This window comes from Balaenoptera acutorostrata, chromosome 15 (genome assembly GCF_949987535.1).
Source record: "Balaenoptera acutorostrata chromosome 15, mBalAcu1.1, whole genome shotgun sequence".
In the NCBI taxonomy this organism is placed as follows: Eukaryota; Metazoa; Chordata; class Mammalia; order Artiodactyla; family Balaenopteridae; genus Balaenoptera; species Balaenoptera acutorostrata.
Genome location: NC_080078.1, coordinates 62,774,604 through 62,791,525, shown reverse-complemented (window position 1 = coordinate 62,791,525; position 16,922 = coordinate 62,774,604). Strand labels below are relative to the sequence as shown.

At 36.2% G+C, this 16,922-nt stretch overlaps 1 protein-coding gene across 4 annotated transcripts in view; it reads right to left on the bottom strand.

The window, feature by feature from the left end:
• The window catches only part of TPX2 (TPX2 microtubule nucleation factor), a 59,106-nt gene that overhangs the window by 24,133 nt on the left and 18,051 nt on the right, over positions 1-16,922 (bottom strand). For all 4 annotated transcript variants that reach the window (XM_007193308.2, XM_007193309.2, XM_057529624.1 and 1 more), the window contains exons 5-8: positions 10,081-10,207; positions 2,871-2,999; positions 1,845-1,973; positions 162-283 (exon numbers count right to left, since the gene is read on the bottom strand). In XM_007193308.2, the coding sequence (XP_007193370.1) occupies positions 162-283; positions 1,845-1,973; positions 2,871-2,999; positions 10,081-10,207 (507 nt within the window). The remainder of the gene's footprint in view (positions 1-161; positions 284-1,844; positions 1,974-2,870; positions 3,000-10,080; positions 10,208-16,922) is intronic.

Below are 16,922 nucleotides of genomic sequence, written 5' to 3'. Positions count from 1 at the left end.
GGGATATGAATGGTACCCATGTCCAGGTTTCTAAATAAATACATCTTTTTATGCTGACTACTGACCAAGAAAGACTTTTGTGCTTTAGAGACTTTGAAAACCCTACCAAAATTATGAGAAGCATCCCCTCATAAATCAGACTCAATCAGAAACAAGCTGACCTGCTCCTGCAAGAGCAAATTTCTTGAATTCTTCATTCTTTTTCCGCATCTCTACCACCTCTTGCTGCATTTTCATTCTCTTCTCCAACTCCTGCTCCTCAGTACTTTTTAGAATCTTCTGCCTAAAAGGCAAATCAGTAAAGGAGATGACAGAGGAGAGGAGAGGAGAGGAGAAAGTGACTCAGTGGTTAAAAAAATCTAAAGGCATTATATAGATTAGATTTTTAACCTGTGATAAAATAACCATCAAAACCAAAAAGTATTACCTAATAAATTGATATTAACTTAGATAACACTATGAAAAAAAGATACAAAATTTATTCCAAAATATTGAAAAAGTTTCTGAAAAAACAGCTAAAATAGACTATAGAAGATATTACAAAATATCCACAAATTTGACTATATAATGATTAACTTTTATGCCACAAGAAAAACTAAACCTAAAATACCACTAGTAATATTTTCAACAAACATGGCAAGAGGTTAATATACATAAAATATATACTGTGATAGAGAGAACAGACTTAGGAGTAAAGCCAACCAGAATTCAAATCCCAACCCTGTTGTTTCATTTTCTGCCTATGTGATCTTGAGAAAACTATTTAACCTCTGTGAGCCTCGCCTCAGTTTTCTCCAATATAAAATGGGTAATATGAATACTTGTTCTCACAGAATACTTGTGACTATTAAATCAGATAATGTTTCTGAAATACTGGACACATAGCAAAAGTTCAATTTAAAGTAGCCATTCTTAAAAAAATAATAACAATAAAATAAAGTAGCCATTCTTAGTAATGAGAACATCACTAAGACCACTTATAGATAAATAGAAAAGGAAACAGATGATTCACCCAAGAGGAACTTTGGAAAAGATGCTTACAATAACAGTTATACAATCTTGTCAGCAAACACATAAAAATTAAAATAATTTGATGCCATCAACATATCAGTTAAATTTGAAACAATTTTTTAAAGTACAAAAAATTCAATGCAGATGAGACTACAAGGAAATAAAAATATTCATTCAAAGTTGATGGCACTGTAAATTCACACATTCATTTCGGAAATAAAATTAGCAATAAATATCAATAGCCAGAAAACTGACCATAATCTTAGATCAAGGAATTTCTCTTTCCTTTTCCTGAGTAGACTACTCAAAGAAAAGGATCTGCCTGTAAAGATGTTCATTGATTCCTTATAATAGTGAAAAATCGGAAACAGCATTTTCAACAGGAAGTAGTTAAATATAATTTGATAGAATGCTAACAATCTATCAAAAAAAGGGTAAATGTGAAGATTTTGTAGCAGTACAGAAAATAAAACAGTCTCATAGCGAGTGAATAAAGCAGAACCCAAAGATTGCTTATACACTGATTGTAAAAATATGTATTTTACTTGAGTGAAGTCTAGAAGGGTGCTTGGCAAAATAAAAACTGTTCAATTTCGGTAGTAAGAACCTTCACTAACTTTTTCCTTCTATGTTTCTTTTACGTTTGTTTTAATAGTTAATTTTTTTCAATCTGTAAGACTCAAGCACCCACAAGGACATAAAACAATTTACCTTACCATGGTTACGGCTTTCAGAGTTTCCCAAGCTCCGTGTGCATCAAACAGACTGTAGATGTACCCATTTGTAATTTTACTCTACTGACTCTAAAGCTGAAATTCAGGATAGAATCATACCTTACAGGTGGGATACAAGGCACAGTATGTCTGCCCTTGGCTTTCTCTGGGGAAGACTCATTCTTTTCAGAAGTATCTTGATGAACACTGCCTTCTTCCTCTTCCTCTGGCTTCTTTTTATTGTGAGAACTTGAGTTGAAAAGGACAAAAAATATTCTCTCAATTCCCTACAGCATATCCAGCTCTACCCTCCTCCCCAGATCTACCACACATGGCTTAAATTTTCTCATTCTTCAGGACAGCAACCATGTTTCAACAGCAAGATTCTTCCAATAGTATCATCAGATCATATATACCAATGGCTACAATGGGTAAACTTTGAGAATGCCAAAAGAAGTCAGGGTAAGAGTTGTCTGGTGATGGTTCAAGAGGGTAGGAAGAGATCCCAACTGCTCATCATCAAATGAACAAATGCCAGACAGTTAGTTGTCTTCTCAATATTTATTCCACTTTCTTTCTTATTAACAGAACCCCAATTTTGTTTGGGGCAGCAATGTATGAAGGCAAAAGTATTGTACTTGCTTCAACGGCCTCTACTGCAACTAGAGGGGATCTAATTTACAGTTCAGTCAACTGAGGTATAACATAAGCGTTTCTGGAAAATATTTCACTTTCCTGATATGGGTGCTGCCCCTCTTTCTTTGCCAGACCCTTCTTCTTCTTCTCTCAAACATGGATATGATACCTAGAGATATGGCAGCTATCTTCAGATAATGAGGCAACAAGCACAAAGAAGAAGCTAAGAAACACAGAGCAGCCATCTTGAGCAACAAGTATGAAAAAAAAAAAACTAAGACTCAAAGAGATGTCATTGAACCAAAGCTAGCAGCAAACTACTTTCAGACTTCTGTGAAGCAAATAAATCACTATTCTTTAAATCTCTCTAGTTAAATAGGCTATTACCTTCAGCAAAATACATTCCTAACTGATAAAAATAAGAACAAGCACCATGTATTCTGCTTGCTATTACCATAGGAGCAAACAGGGTAAAATCTATGTCAACAGACAGAAGCTGTGGCTACTTACACTTTCATTTTTTTGGAGGGTGGAATTTCACTGACGATTACAGGAGTAGCACATCTCTTGGCTTTCATTTGTACATGATGTTTTTCTTTCTGTTCCAAATTCTTCTGACCAGAGAGCCTAAGAGATCTTCTATGGTAGAAGAATCAACAAAACTTATTTGTAATGAATACATCTACTATATATGCAAATACTCCTCAGAAATGTGAAAATATGTCAAACTACAAAGGGCTATAAAAAGTATTATTTCTGCTCTAAAAAAAAAAAGTGGTATTATTTCTGCTCTAAAAATCTAATACCTTCTTGTCTTGTTGATAGTTTTTGAAAATTCACCATAAAATGTTGATACTTAAGTGCATTGGTGTTTGTAAATTAGACCTCAATAGAGCTGATTTAATTTTGTAAAAAGGCACTGGCAATCACCTAGTACAACTCCCTCCTTCTGGAAGTATGAGTAAAAGTAAAAAAAGATGAGGTAACTTGACCCTGTTACACAGCTAGCTGCTGTCAGACTTAAAATTAGAAATCAGATCTCCTGGAAATTTACTACCAAGTGTTTATTTTCTCCTCTTTCTTTTAGCCATGGTCCCCTATTTTTGTTAAAATATATAACACATAACAAAAAGGACACAAAACAAAAATTAAGTTAAATGATTACAAAGTGAAGACTCATGAAATCACCACATAGACTAAGAAACAAAACAATGGCAGCAGATGCTATCTTGACTTTTACAGTAATGATTACTTTTTCTTTATCATTTTACCATACAAACATGCATTCCATAAACATGGTCTGTTAGTTTGGAAGGGAAACAAAAAACGTTATGTAATAATCAGACTACTGGGCTTCCCTGGTGGCGCAGTGGTTAAGAATCCGTCTGCCAATGCAGTGGACAAGGGTTCAAGCCCTGGTCCGGGAAGTTCCCACATGCCGCGGAGCAATGAAGCCCATGTGCCACAACTACTGAGCCTGCGCTCTAGAGCCCAAAAGCCACAACTACTGAGTCCTCGTGCCCTAACTACTGAAGCCCGCACGCCTAGAGCCCGTGCTCCGCAACAAGAGAAGCCACCGCAATGAGAAGCCCACGCACTGCAACAAAGAGTAGCCCCCGCTCACTGCAACTGGAGAAAGCACGCACGCAGCAAGGAAGACCCAACGCAGCCAAAAATAAAAACAAATAAATTAATTAAAAAAAAATCAGACTACTGCAAGCATTTTTTCTGTCTTGGTTTATTTTACTCAACATTATGTTTGTGAGATTCAACCACATTGACTCACGTAGTTCTAATTCACTGATTTTCAATGCTGTGTAACATTCATTGTAGGAACATACAATTATTTATCCAGCCTACTGTTGATTCTCACATAATGTCTCTTGATGTACACATTGTCGTTGGGTATGTTAAGTTGTAAGATTGCTAGGTCATTGATAGACATTGGTTTATCAACTAAAGTTATTTTCCAAGGTGCTTGTACCAATTTATGCTTACACTGCCTAATTTACAAAAGTCTACACTGCTCTACATTCTCCAAAACACTCAGTATTGTCAGATGACTTAATTTTAATCATATAAATTGGTACAGAGTAGAAACTCATTGTGGTTTTAATTTGCTTTTCCCAGTTAGACTGAGCACCTTTCCACATGTTTACTGGCCATCTGGCCATCCTCTTTCATAAAGTGCTAGTTAAGTCTCTTGGTTGTTTTCTACTGCATTGTCAACCCTTTTCTAATTGATTAGTAGGAATTCTTTATATTCTGTGAATATGAGGGCCTTTGTAGGTTTTTAGTGTTACAAATATCTCCTCCCAATCTGGGGGTTGGCGTTTCACTCTCCTTATGGTTATCATCTGATTAGACAAATATGCTCAAATACAACAACCTCCTTCCCTAAAAGCATGTCAGTGTTTTTCTGTGTGGATTCTATTTAAGAAATCTTTCCTTATTCCAAGGTCATGAAGATATTCTCCTATATTTCCTTACATGAGCTTTAGCTTTCACATTTAGATCTACAATCCACCTTGTACTGACTGTTTTCTATGGAGTGAGGTAGGGGCTAAGTCTCATTTTGTTTTATGTGGCTATCCATTGTCCAATCATTGTTTATTGAAGGGGGAAAAATAAAAACACCCTCTCCCCAAAGGTCTGCAGTACCACATTTGTCATATATTGTGTCCATATATGAGAGAGTAAGCTTTTATTTGATTCCATTGGTCTCATTTATCCTTGGGTAATACCACAAAGTCTTAATTACTGTAGCTTTATAATATTGCTATCTACTAGACACTTCAAAAGTATTTTGACTATTCTTGGACCTTTGCATTTCTGTATAAATTTTAGCATCAATTTATCAATGTCCAAAATGAAAATCTTTGGGATTTTTGTAGAGATTGCATTGAATCTATATATCAGATAAGGAGATTTGACATATTTACATTATTGAGTCTCTCAAACCATGAACATGGTTATGTCCTGCCATTTATTTAGATCTTGTTTAATTTCTCTCAAGTCTTAAGATGTATTAGTGTATATTCAAATTTTTATTAGATTGCATAGAGTACCTAATTTTAAAATCTTTATCATAAAGAATTTAAAACTTAGTAAAAAGAGAATAATATAACGAACCACCAGGTACTACTCATCATTCAGCTTTAAAAATTTCAACTTATAGCCAATCACACTGTCAATTTTCCCTCCATCCACCGCCCCCCCAGCTTTTGAAGCAAATCCCAAATTTCAGATCTTTCATCTGCAAATATTTTCATATCAATCTCTAAAAGTACTCATAAAAACAATTACATGGAGTAATGCAGAGTGCATTTATCATGCAAATCTTCTTGCATATTATTACAAAATGTACACAATATATAAAAATATGACTATTTGAAGGCACTGAAAAGTGACCAAAAGCAGGCAGAAAAAAGAGAAACATTTATCCATGAAAAGCAACTACAAAGGTTAAGAGTTATGTTAGTAGCTTTTTTGCCTGAGGGCACACCCCAAATGCCGCAGCTCCAGCAGCAGAAAACTCTAATCTCACTGGCCGTAGATAATGGAAGATAGAATTCAGGCCAGTACAACAGCTGGAAACTTAGGAGGAAAGTCCCGGAAATGAAAGAGCTACAGAAAAGGTATCACCCAAAGTCTGAGCCAAAACTCTGCACAAATTCCTATGTATTACTATATATGCTAACTATGCATGTTTAGAGGAGACTGGGGGGCCCAGTGAAAAAGCAGAAACTGGTGAGGTGTCCATCCTTAACAGACATAAGTGCACTAGGTAAGACTGGTGAGTTCGCTGGGTTTTTTTTGATTCAGTGCATTCCCCAATGTGTATATAGTAGAATGGCACACAGCTAAAGTCTTACTAGCTTTAGGTATCAGAAGACAAACATTAGGGCTGGCAAAACAACTGGAAATTTAGAGGCAAAATGAGAAGCTAGAGAACCAGAGAGGATGAACACTTAAGCCTGAGTATAAACTCTACTCGGTCTTGGCTGACCGCTAACATTTTCAGGCACAGGGGAGACTCCAGGGAGCCAGACTGAAAAAACAACTGTATATGCAGATATATGAATGAACAGTAATCACATGAAAATGTGATCAACATCATCAGTCATCAGAAAAATACAAATTAAAAACACAATGAGGGACTTCCCTGGTGGCGCAGTGGTTAAGAATCTGCCTGCCAATGCAGGGGACACGGGTTCCAGCCTTGGTCCAGGAAGATCCCACATGCCGCAGAGCAACTAAGCCCATGTGCCACAACTACTGAGCCTGTGCTCTAGAGCCCACGAGCCACAACTACTCAGCCTGCGTTCCACAACTACTGAGCCCATGCACCTAGAGCCCGTGCTCCACAAGAGAAGCCACCGCAATGAGAAGCCCGCACACCACATCACAACGAAGAGTAGCCCCTGCTTGCTGCAACTACAGAAAGCCTGAGCACAGCAACGAAGACCCAACGTAGCCAAAAATAAATAAATAAATAAATAAATTTATTTTTAAAAAATACAATGAAATATCATTAAAAAGACTGACAGTACCAAGTGTTGGCCAGGATATGGAGCAACTAATACTCTCATATACTGCTAATAGGAATGTAAAATGGTACAGTCACTTTGGAAAAATTCTGTTTCTTATAAACATACACTTAGCAGTACAGTCCAGCAATTTCACTCCTAGGTATTCACCCAAGAGAAACACGTCCTCACAAAAATCTATAGGCAAACTACTCATAGAAGCTTTATTTATAATAACCCCAAATTGGAAACAACTCAAATGTCCTCAACTGGTTAATGGATAAACTGTGGTATATCCATCCAACAGAATTTATTATCAGCAATAAAAAGGAACAAAATATTAATACATGCAATGACATGAATGAATCTCAAAAGCACATGCTAAGTGAAAGAACTCAGATATAAAAGAGTACATACTATACAATTCCATTTATAAAAATATCTAGAACAGGCAAAGTTAATCTATGGCAACAGAAATCAGAACAGTGGCTGCCTCTGGGTGGGAGGCGGGAAAGTGAGAAGGCAGAAAGAACAGTAAAAGTTGACTTTAAAGGGAGAGGAATGAGGGAATGTTCTGAGGTGATGGAATTTGTTCTATAGTGGTATCGTGGTTGCATTATAGACTTGTCAAAACTAATCAGACTGTGCCCTCAAGAGCTGTACATTTTACTATATGCAAATTATACCCCAATAAAATTAGTTAATTTTTTTTAAATGGACAGGGTTTCATTAAAAATTAGAAGGAAAGAAGGCAAAGTACATGAAGACATGGTCATTTTGGACCACTACTAAAATTCAATATACAATGATATTATAAAGTCAAGAGAAGAATTGCTGAATGTCTTTAGGGAGAAGTTGCTAAAGGATGAGACTATAAAAATTAAAACATATATGTGGGGCTTCCCTGGTGGCGCAGTGGTTGAGAATCTGCCTGCCAATGCAGGAGACACGGGTTCGAGCCCTGGTCTGGGAAGATCCCACATGCTGCGGAGCAACTAAGCCCGTGCACCACAACTATTGAGCCTGCACTCTACAGCCTTCGAGCCACAGCTACTGAAGCCCGCGCGCCTAGAGCCCGTGCTCCGCAACAAGAGAAGCCACCGCAACGAGAAGCCCGTGCACTGCAACAAAGAGTAGCCCCACTCGCCACAACTAGAGAAAGCCCACGCACAGCAACGAAGACCCAACGCAGCCAAAAATAAATAAATAAATAAATAAATAAATAAATAAATTATTTAAAAAATATATGTGGTAAAGCAACACCTGTATGGAAAAATTATTATTATAGACTAAGGCCTTATTGACTTTTAACTATTCTGAGTCAAAGGAGTTTTGGCCATCTTTTAGCTTATCCATCAAAATCATGTGAGAAGAAAATAGTAGGAAATTTGTATGATCATCTATACCTTCCTATTCCATCTGCTATTCTTTTCTCGATTAGGCATCCCTAGACTAAGATAAATCTGAGATCTAAGATAAATGGCACTAATGTTTTACCTCTTTATGCATTTTCATAATGCAGCCTCATTTACAAACTACTACTACATGTTATCCTATTTGGCCATTTCTTGCAATAAGCCTGAGAGAGACGGTTATTCTCAGTAAACTAAGGTTTTGAGTAGTAGAGATACCTGCCTTTAAAACAAATGAAACAAAAACAATCCAGGTCTTCTGACTCTGTGAACAGCTGGCTTTCTGTCATACCATCATTTCCAAAAAGCATTCAAAAATTCATTCAGAATGTGGGGCAATTCTAGTAATCATATACATACTCAAAATGCAGAAGCCAAGACACTAGCACTATCTTGGACTCTGAAGGAATCTATAGGATACTGGGTCCCTTTTTCCATAGGGACTTAACAATCTAAACATGGAACAGAAACCATAGAATCAACCTGTAGCAATCTCTTAAATCTCCTGTGATAGCTGGTTGAATCTCACAGAATTTTTCAATCAAAAGGGGCTTCTTCACCAGAAAAGATTAAAATAAGCACATATGATACCATCTTCAAAAGGTGATCCCCTTATACCAGCATGAGGCTTTGTAAAGGGTAATTTCATTACTTCTGAGCAATAGTATTATAAATACTCTGCCATTCCTCAATATTGTTGACATCAAAGTATAAAGCATTAAATAGTTCTGGAATTTATTTATTTATTTTTAAATATTTATTTGTTTATTTGGCTGCACCAGGTCTTAGTTGCGGTGCTTGGGATCTTCATTGCAGCATACGGGATCTTTTAGCTGTGGTATATGGAATCTTTAGTTGTGGTATACGAACTCTTAGTTGCAGCATGTGGGATCTAGTTCCCTGGCCAGGGAACTAACCCGGGCCCCCTGCATAGGGAGCGTGGAATCTTAGCCACTGGACACCAAGGAAGTCCCCAGTCCTGGAATTTAAACTCTATGGGTGAGTGGTAATTATTAGATGGTGAAAGTTTTGGGTTTTTTTTTTTTGGCCATGTTGTGCAGCTTGTGGAATCTTAGTTCCCCAACCAGGGATTGAACCCAGGCCATGGCAGTGAAAGTGTTGAGTCCTAACCACTGGACCACCAGGAACTCCCAAGTGAAAGTTTTTAAAAATCTAATTCAAATAATCTTTTGATTAGTGCCATCTGAAGGCAACTAATATTAAGACTAACAGCTTTGTTTTGGTTAAAAAGAGGATACTGATACAAAGTGCAACATTCAAAGACATGAGATTTTCAGAGGCTCCTAGTGCCAAGAGTACAGCTTACCCCACCCATCCATCCACCCCTTCACTCAAGACTTTATTCAGCTTTGCTCCTGCAAGACACTGTTAGGTACTAAGGATACATGACACTTGCCCTTATGAAGTGTATTTACAACCTATACACAGGAAAAAAAAAAAACAAACCTGCCACATATCCATACAAATAAATGTAAATGGCAACCCATGTTGACAGCGCAAACAGCAAGGACTTTGGAACCAATGTGATCAGTCTGAATCCTGTCTCTGAAATAAATCTGCCTTGGGCAAGCAACTTAGTACCTCTGAGCCCTTATCTATAAATTAAGCATGTTAACTACAACTCATAAATGTTATGAAGATTAAATAAGGTAACATGAAGAGTCTAATGTAGTATGGGACACATAGTAGGTGCTCCAGTAACTCTTCTTTGAACATTATTAATATAACCACCACTTTTGAACACCAAAACAGTCTTACCTCTGAGGCTGAGCTAGAATATTTCTTGATGTGGTTCCTTTGACTTTCAGAGAAGAACAAGCATTTGTTGGAATGGACTCTTCCACCAGGTTTTCTTTTTCTGCCTCTTTGTTATAAGTGTTGTCAACTACAAGAGAGCAAAAACTAGTCAGTACTCAAATCCCAAGGAAATGAGTTGGAGATGAGAGATACATGTGTATATATATATATGACTTAATACAGAATTCTAGATTGCAAATTTTGTGTCTGTGTGTGTGTGTGTGTATCCCTCCTAAGCAGTGAAATCTTATGCAGAAGAGTAATTTATAAAAGCTACTTTGGTTGAAGCAGAAATGAAGTATCCAGGGCCTGCCTATTTGCCAGCCTAAGGCATCACCTCAGAAAAAAGTATCCCAAACACATTCTCATGACATTTTTTTTTTAACATCTTCTCATGACATTTTAAAAAGATAAAATTCTGAAAGCTTCCATAGAGAAAAACAAATCACCTAAGGAAGGAAAATAGGATAAGCTGAATTCCTCATCAGTAACACAGGATGATAAAAGATAACAGAACAATGCCTTCAGAGAAGTCAAGAAAAAATCTTTTAATCTGCAATTCTATATTAAAAGTAGCAAGGAAAAAGCAACAAGTTACATACAAGGAAACTCCCATAAGGCTATCAGCTGACTTTTCAGCAGAAACTGAAGGCCAGAAGGAAGTGGCACAATATATTTAAAGTGATGAAAGGGAAAAACCTACAACCGAGTACTTTCCCCAGCAAGGCTCTCATTCAGATTTGATGGACACATCAAAAGTTTTACAGACATGCAAAAGCTAAAAGATTTCAGCACTACCAAAGGCAGCTTTATAAGAAATGTTAAAGGGACTTCACTAAGTGAAAAAGAAAAGACCACAACTAGAAACATGAACATTACAAAAGGAAATATCTCATTGGTAAAGGCAAATATACAGTAAAAGTAGTAAATCAACCACATACAAAGCTAATAGGAAGGTTAAAAGACAAAAGTAGTAAAATCATCTGTATCTACAATAAGCAGTTAAGGGACACACGAAACAATCAGATGTAAAATATGATGTCAAAACAGTAATCATATGGGGAGGAGAGTACAAATGCTGGGTTGCTAAAATGCATTTGAAATTATGAGATCAGCAACTTAAAATAGTCAAAGAGATATACAGATTGATAAATATAAACCTCACGGTAATCACAAACCAAAAATCTATAATAGATACACACACACACAAAAAGAGAAGGAATCCAAATATAACACTAAAGACAGTCATCAAACCACAAGGGAAGAGAACAAAAAAAGAACAAAGGAACAAAACCTGACATACAAAAACAACCCCAAAACAACAAAATGGCGATAAGTAGATACATATCAATAATTACATGCCGATGGACTAAATGTTCCAATCAAAAGACACGGAGTGGCTGAATGGATACAAAAACAAGACCCATATATATGCTGCCTACAAGAGGCTCACTTCAGATCTAAAGACACACTCAGACTGAAGGTGAGGGGATGGAAAAGAGTATTCCATGCAAATGGAAATCAAAAGAAAACGGGGTGGCAATAATAATATCAGACAAAATAGACTTTAAAACAAAGAATGTTACAAGAGACAAAGAAGTACACTACATAATGATCAAGGAATCAATCCAAGAAGAAGATATAGCAATTATAAATATATATGCACCCAACAGAGAACCACCTAGATACATAAAGCAAATATTTACAGACATAAAGGAAGAAACTGACAGTAACACAATAACAGTAGGGGACTTTTAACACCCCACTTATATCAATGAACAGATCATCCAGACAGAAAACCTGTAAGGAAACACTGGCCTTAAATGACACATTAGACCATATATAGAGAGAGAAAACATTCTATCCAAAAGCAGCAAAATACATATTCTTTCCAAGTGCACATGGAACATTCTCCAGGATAGATCACATGCTAGGCCACAAAACAAGCCTCGGTAACTTTAAGAAAACTGAAATCATATTAAGCATCTTTTCTGACCATAACACTATGAGACTAGAAGTCAACTATAAGAAAAAAACTTCAAGAAACAAAAACACATGGAGGCTAAACAATATGCTACTAAACAACCAATGGATCACTGAAGAAATCAAAGAAGAAATCAAAAAATACCTGGAAACAAATGAAAACAAAAACACAACAATCCAAAAATCTATGGGATGCAGGAAAAGCGGTTCTAAGAGGGAAGTTTATAGCAATAGAAGCTTATCTCAGGAAACAAGAAAAATCTCAAACCTAAGCTTACACCTAAAGGAACTAGAAAAAGAAGAACAAACAAAACACAAAGTTAGTAGAAGGAAAGAAATCATAAAGATCAGAGCAGAAAGAAATGAATAAATGGAAATAAGTGAAATAGAGACTAAAAAATATATAAAAGATCAATGAAACTAAGAGCTGGTTCTTTGAGAAGATAAATAAAATTGATAAACCTTTAGCCAGACTCATCAAGAAAAAAAGAGAGAGGGCCCAAATCAATAAAATCAGAAATGAAAAAGGAGAAGTTACAACTCACAACACAGAAACACAAAGGATCATAGGAGATTACTACAACCATCTATATGCCAATAAAATGGACAAATTCCTAGAAATGTAAAATCTCCTAAGACTGAACAAGGAAGAAATAGAAAATACGAAGAAACCAATTACTAGCAATGAAATTGAATCAGTAATTAAAAAAAAACTCCCAACAAACAAAAGTCCAGAACCAGATGGCTTCACAGGTGAATTCTGCCAAACATTTAGAAGAGTTAACACCTATCCTTCTCAAGCTATTCCAAAAAACTGCAGAGGAAGGAATGCTTCCAAGCTCATTCTATGAGGCCAGCATCACCCTGGTACCAAAACCAGACAAAGATATCATAAAAAAGGCCAATATCACTGATGAACATAGATGCAAAAATCCTCAACAAAATGTTAGCAAACCAAATCCAACAATATATTAAAAGGATTATACACCATGATCAAGTGGGATACCATATCTTCTTTATCCATACCACATACCACTATAAGGAGAAATAAACAAATCCACAATTATAGTCTAAAATTTCAATACCTCTCTCTCTAATTGATAGAACAAGTTGACAGAAAAATCAGTAAGATTATAACAGCCACAAATAATATATAAGCAAATGAGCATGGCTGTATTCCAATAAGACTTCATTTACAAAAATACGTTGTGGTCAAATTATCATGAAGATGTAACAATTATAAACATATACATACCTAACAACAGAGACCCAGATACCTGAAGGAAAAACTGACGAAACTCACGGGAGAAATAGCCAATTCAGCAATAATAGTTGAAGACTTCAATATCCCTACTTTCAATAATGGACAGAGCCATCAGATAGATGATCAATAAGGAAAGAGAAGACTTGAGCAACACTATCAACCAACTTGACCCAACTGACATTTATGTAACTTTCCACCCAAGGACGGCAGAATACACATTTTTTTTTTAAGTACACCCAGTACATTTACCAAGACAGACCATATTCTGGGCCATGAAACAAGTCTCAATACATTTAAAAGAGTTCAAGCCATACAAGTATGTCCTTTCACCACAGTGGAAATCCCCCAAGAAATCAATAACAGATAAGATTTTTGGACCACCCCCACCCCAAATATTTGGAAATTAAATAACACACAGGTAACTAGCAACTAGTAGATAAATTAAGTCCTGGAGATCTAAATGCATAGCATAAATGGTATAGTCAACAACACTGTATTATGAACTTCAAAGTTGATGAGACTAGATATTAATTGTTCTCATTACAAAAGAAATGATAATTATGTGATATGATAGAGGTGTTAATTACATTGCATTATATAAATGTATCAAATCAACACTCTGTACACCTTAAACTTACATGATGTTATAAGTCAATTATATCACAATTAAAAAAAACACATAGGTCGGGACTTCCCTGGTGGTACAGTGGTTAAGAATCCACCTTCCAATGCAGTGGACGTGGGTTTGATCCCTGGTCTGGGAACTAAGATCCCACATGCTGCTGGGCAACTAAGCCCGCGCGCCGCAACTACTGAGCCCACGCGCTCTGGAGCCCGTGCAGCACAACTAGAGAGCCTGTGCACCACAACCAGAGAAGCCCGTGCAGCCAAAATAAAAAAACAAACAAAAAAAACCACATCGGTCAAAGATCTCAAAAGGGAAATTAAAAGTATTTTGAATGGAATGAAAATAAAAACATAGCATTTCAAATTTATGGGATGTGGCTAAAGCAGTACTTAGGGGATATTTACAGCAGGAAACACATTAACAAAGAAGAAAGATGTCAAATCAATGGCTTCAGCTGCCACCTTAAGAAACTTTATATATATATTGAACCCAAAGTAAATAGAAGGGAAATAATAAAGAACAGAATGGAAATCAATGAACTAAAAACCAGAAAAACAATAGGAAAAAAAAAAAAAACAACAATGAAACCAAAAGCTGGTTCTCTGAGAAGATTATTAACACTGATAAATCTTTAGCCAGACTGATTAGGAAAATAGAGAGAGATGACAGAAATTACCAATATCAAGAATGAAAGACGTGATATCACTACAGAATTTATAAGTATCAAAAGGATAATAAGGAAACATTATGAACAACTTTTCTCCTATAAATTCAACAACTTGGATGACACAGACAAATTACTTAAAAGACAAGCTACCAAAGCTCATTCAAGAAGAAACAGATAATCGATATCTGTTAAAAAAATTGAATCTTTAGTTAAAAACCTTCCTGCAAAGAAAACTCCAGACCCAGATGTCTTCACTGGTGAATTCTACCAAACATTTAAGAAAGATGTAGTATCTATTTTACACAAATTCTTCCAGAGAAATGAAGAGAAGGGAATACTTATAGAGTAAGGCTAACATTACTCTATCAAAATCAAACAAAGGCATCATAAGAAAGGAAAACTACAGATCATTATTCCTCATGAACATAGATGAAAAAATTTTTAACAAAAAAATGTAGCAAACTGAACCTAAAATATATATAAAAAGAAAAATACCATCCTGACCAATTGGGGGTTCATCCCAGAAATGAAAGGTTGGCTTAAAATTGGAAAATCAGCATAACTGAACTTAGTTAAAGAATAAAAGAAAAAAGAAAAAAAATCATGTAAACTTCTTAATAAACGCAGAAAAAGCATTTGAGAATATCTAGCATCCATTACTATAAAAATTATCAGCAAAATAGGAATAGAAGGGAAATTCCTCAGCCTGATAAAGGGCATCTATGAAAAAACTAGTTAACATCATACTTAATGGTGAAAGCCTGAATGTTTTTGCCCTAAGATCAGGAATAAAACAAGCATGTCGGGACTTCCCTGGTGGCGCAGTGGTTGGGAGTCCGCTTGCCAATGCAGGGGACACGGGTTTGAGCACTGGTCCGGGAAGATCCCACATGCCGCGGAGTAGCTAAGCCCGTGTGCCACAACTGCTGAGCCTGCGAGCCACAACTACTGAAGCCCACGCACCGCAACGAAGAGTAGCCCCCGCTCACCGCAACTGGAGAGAGCCCGCGCGCAGCAGTGAAGACCCAACGCAGCCAAAAATAAATAATAAATAAAATAAACAATTTTTTTAAAAAAACAAGCATGTCTACTTCTCTACTCCTATTCAGCATCCTACTAAAGGTGCAGTATGCAAGAAAGAAAAAGAAACAAAAGGCAGATAACATAATCACCTTCGTAGAAATCTGATGGAATCTACAAAAAAGATACAAACACTACTGAGTTTAGAAGATTGTAGGATATAAGATCAACATAGAAAAATTAATTGTATTTCTTTGTACTAGCAACACAATAGAAAGTTGAAATCAAAATAGAGGTCTGAAAAGTGCTTTGAGAACACAAATAAGGGGAATCAATTAGAGAAAAAAAGATATTTGAGCTGGAACTTGAATGGTAAGTAAGGACTTTTCAGTTAGATTAAAGGTATTCAAGGCAGAAGAAATAGCACTAATGAGACAGGTAAGAATGTGTGCTAACAAAGAACAAAGACTGTGGGGCCCAAGGGGTATACACGCATGGAAGCAGTGTACATGGTCTTTGCCACATGATGGGCCATGCAGAGGTCTCTTGCTCTGGGGCTTACTGCTGATATAACAGTCTTAAACTGAAAGTGGTCCAGACAAACTAGGTACATCACATCCTCTTGCAATTCAAGAAGAGCACAAAGACCATCAAAGCAACAGAAAATCAGCCACACTTCTAAGCACCTCAAGTGAAACGTGCACATAGTTCTAACCTCTTATGCAAGAAAGATGGATGTAAAAGTTCAGGATCCTTGTCCAGATCCCAAATTCAATAGATATCACCTGTACTCATGAATGAACTATTTAAAAGTCAGCCTAGCAACTCAGACTCTGCAAACTACACAAGTTCACTGAAAATACAGCTATTTTCTGATACGGCCCTCTAGTTATTGGTGTGACTGAGGCTAGTTTCAGATTTACCCATAAGATTAATTTTCAAATGTTCTAAATTGATTGTGGTGATGACTGCACAACTATGCTGTGAATATATGAAAAAACATTGAAATGTACATTTTAAGCAGGTGAATTGTATGATATGTGAATTATATCTAAATATAGCTACTATTTCAAAACAAGAATCATTTTTGAGGATTTAAAGAATTTTTTTTTGTTTTAATCAAATAAACAGTATTTTGCAGATTTAGTAACTACTAGTTTAAGTGTCAATAATCTTTTAAAATCAGATACACGACTCAAAGAATTCTTGTACAGTTAGCAAGCAGTACATTCTTCCCTCCT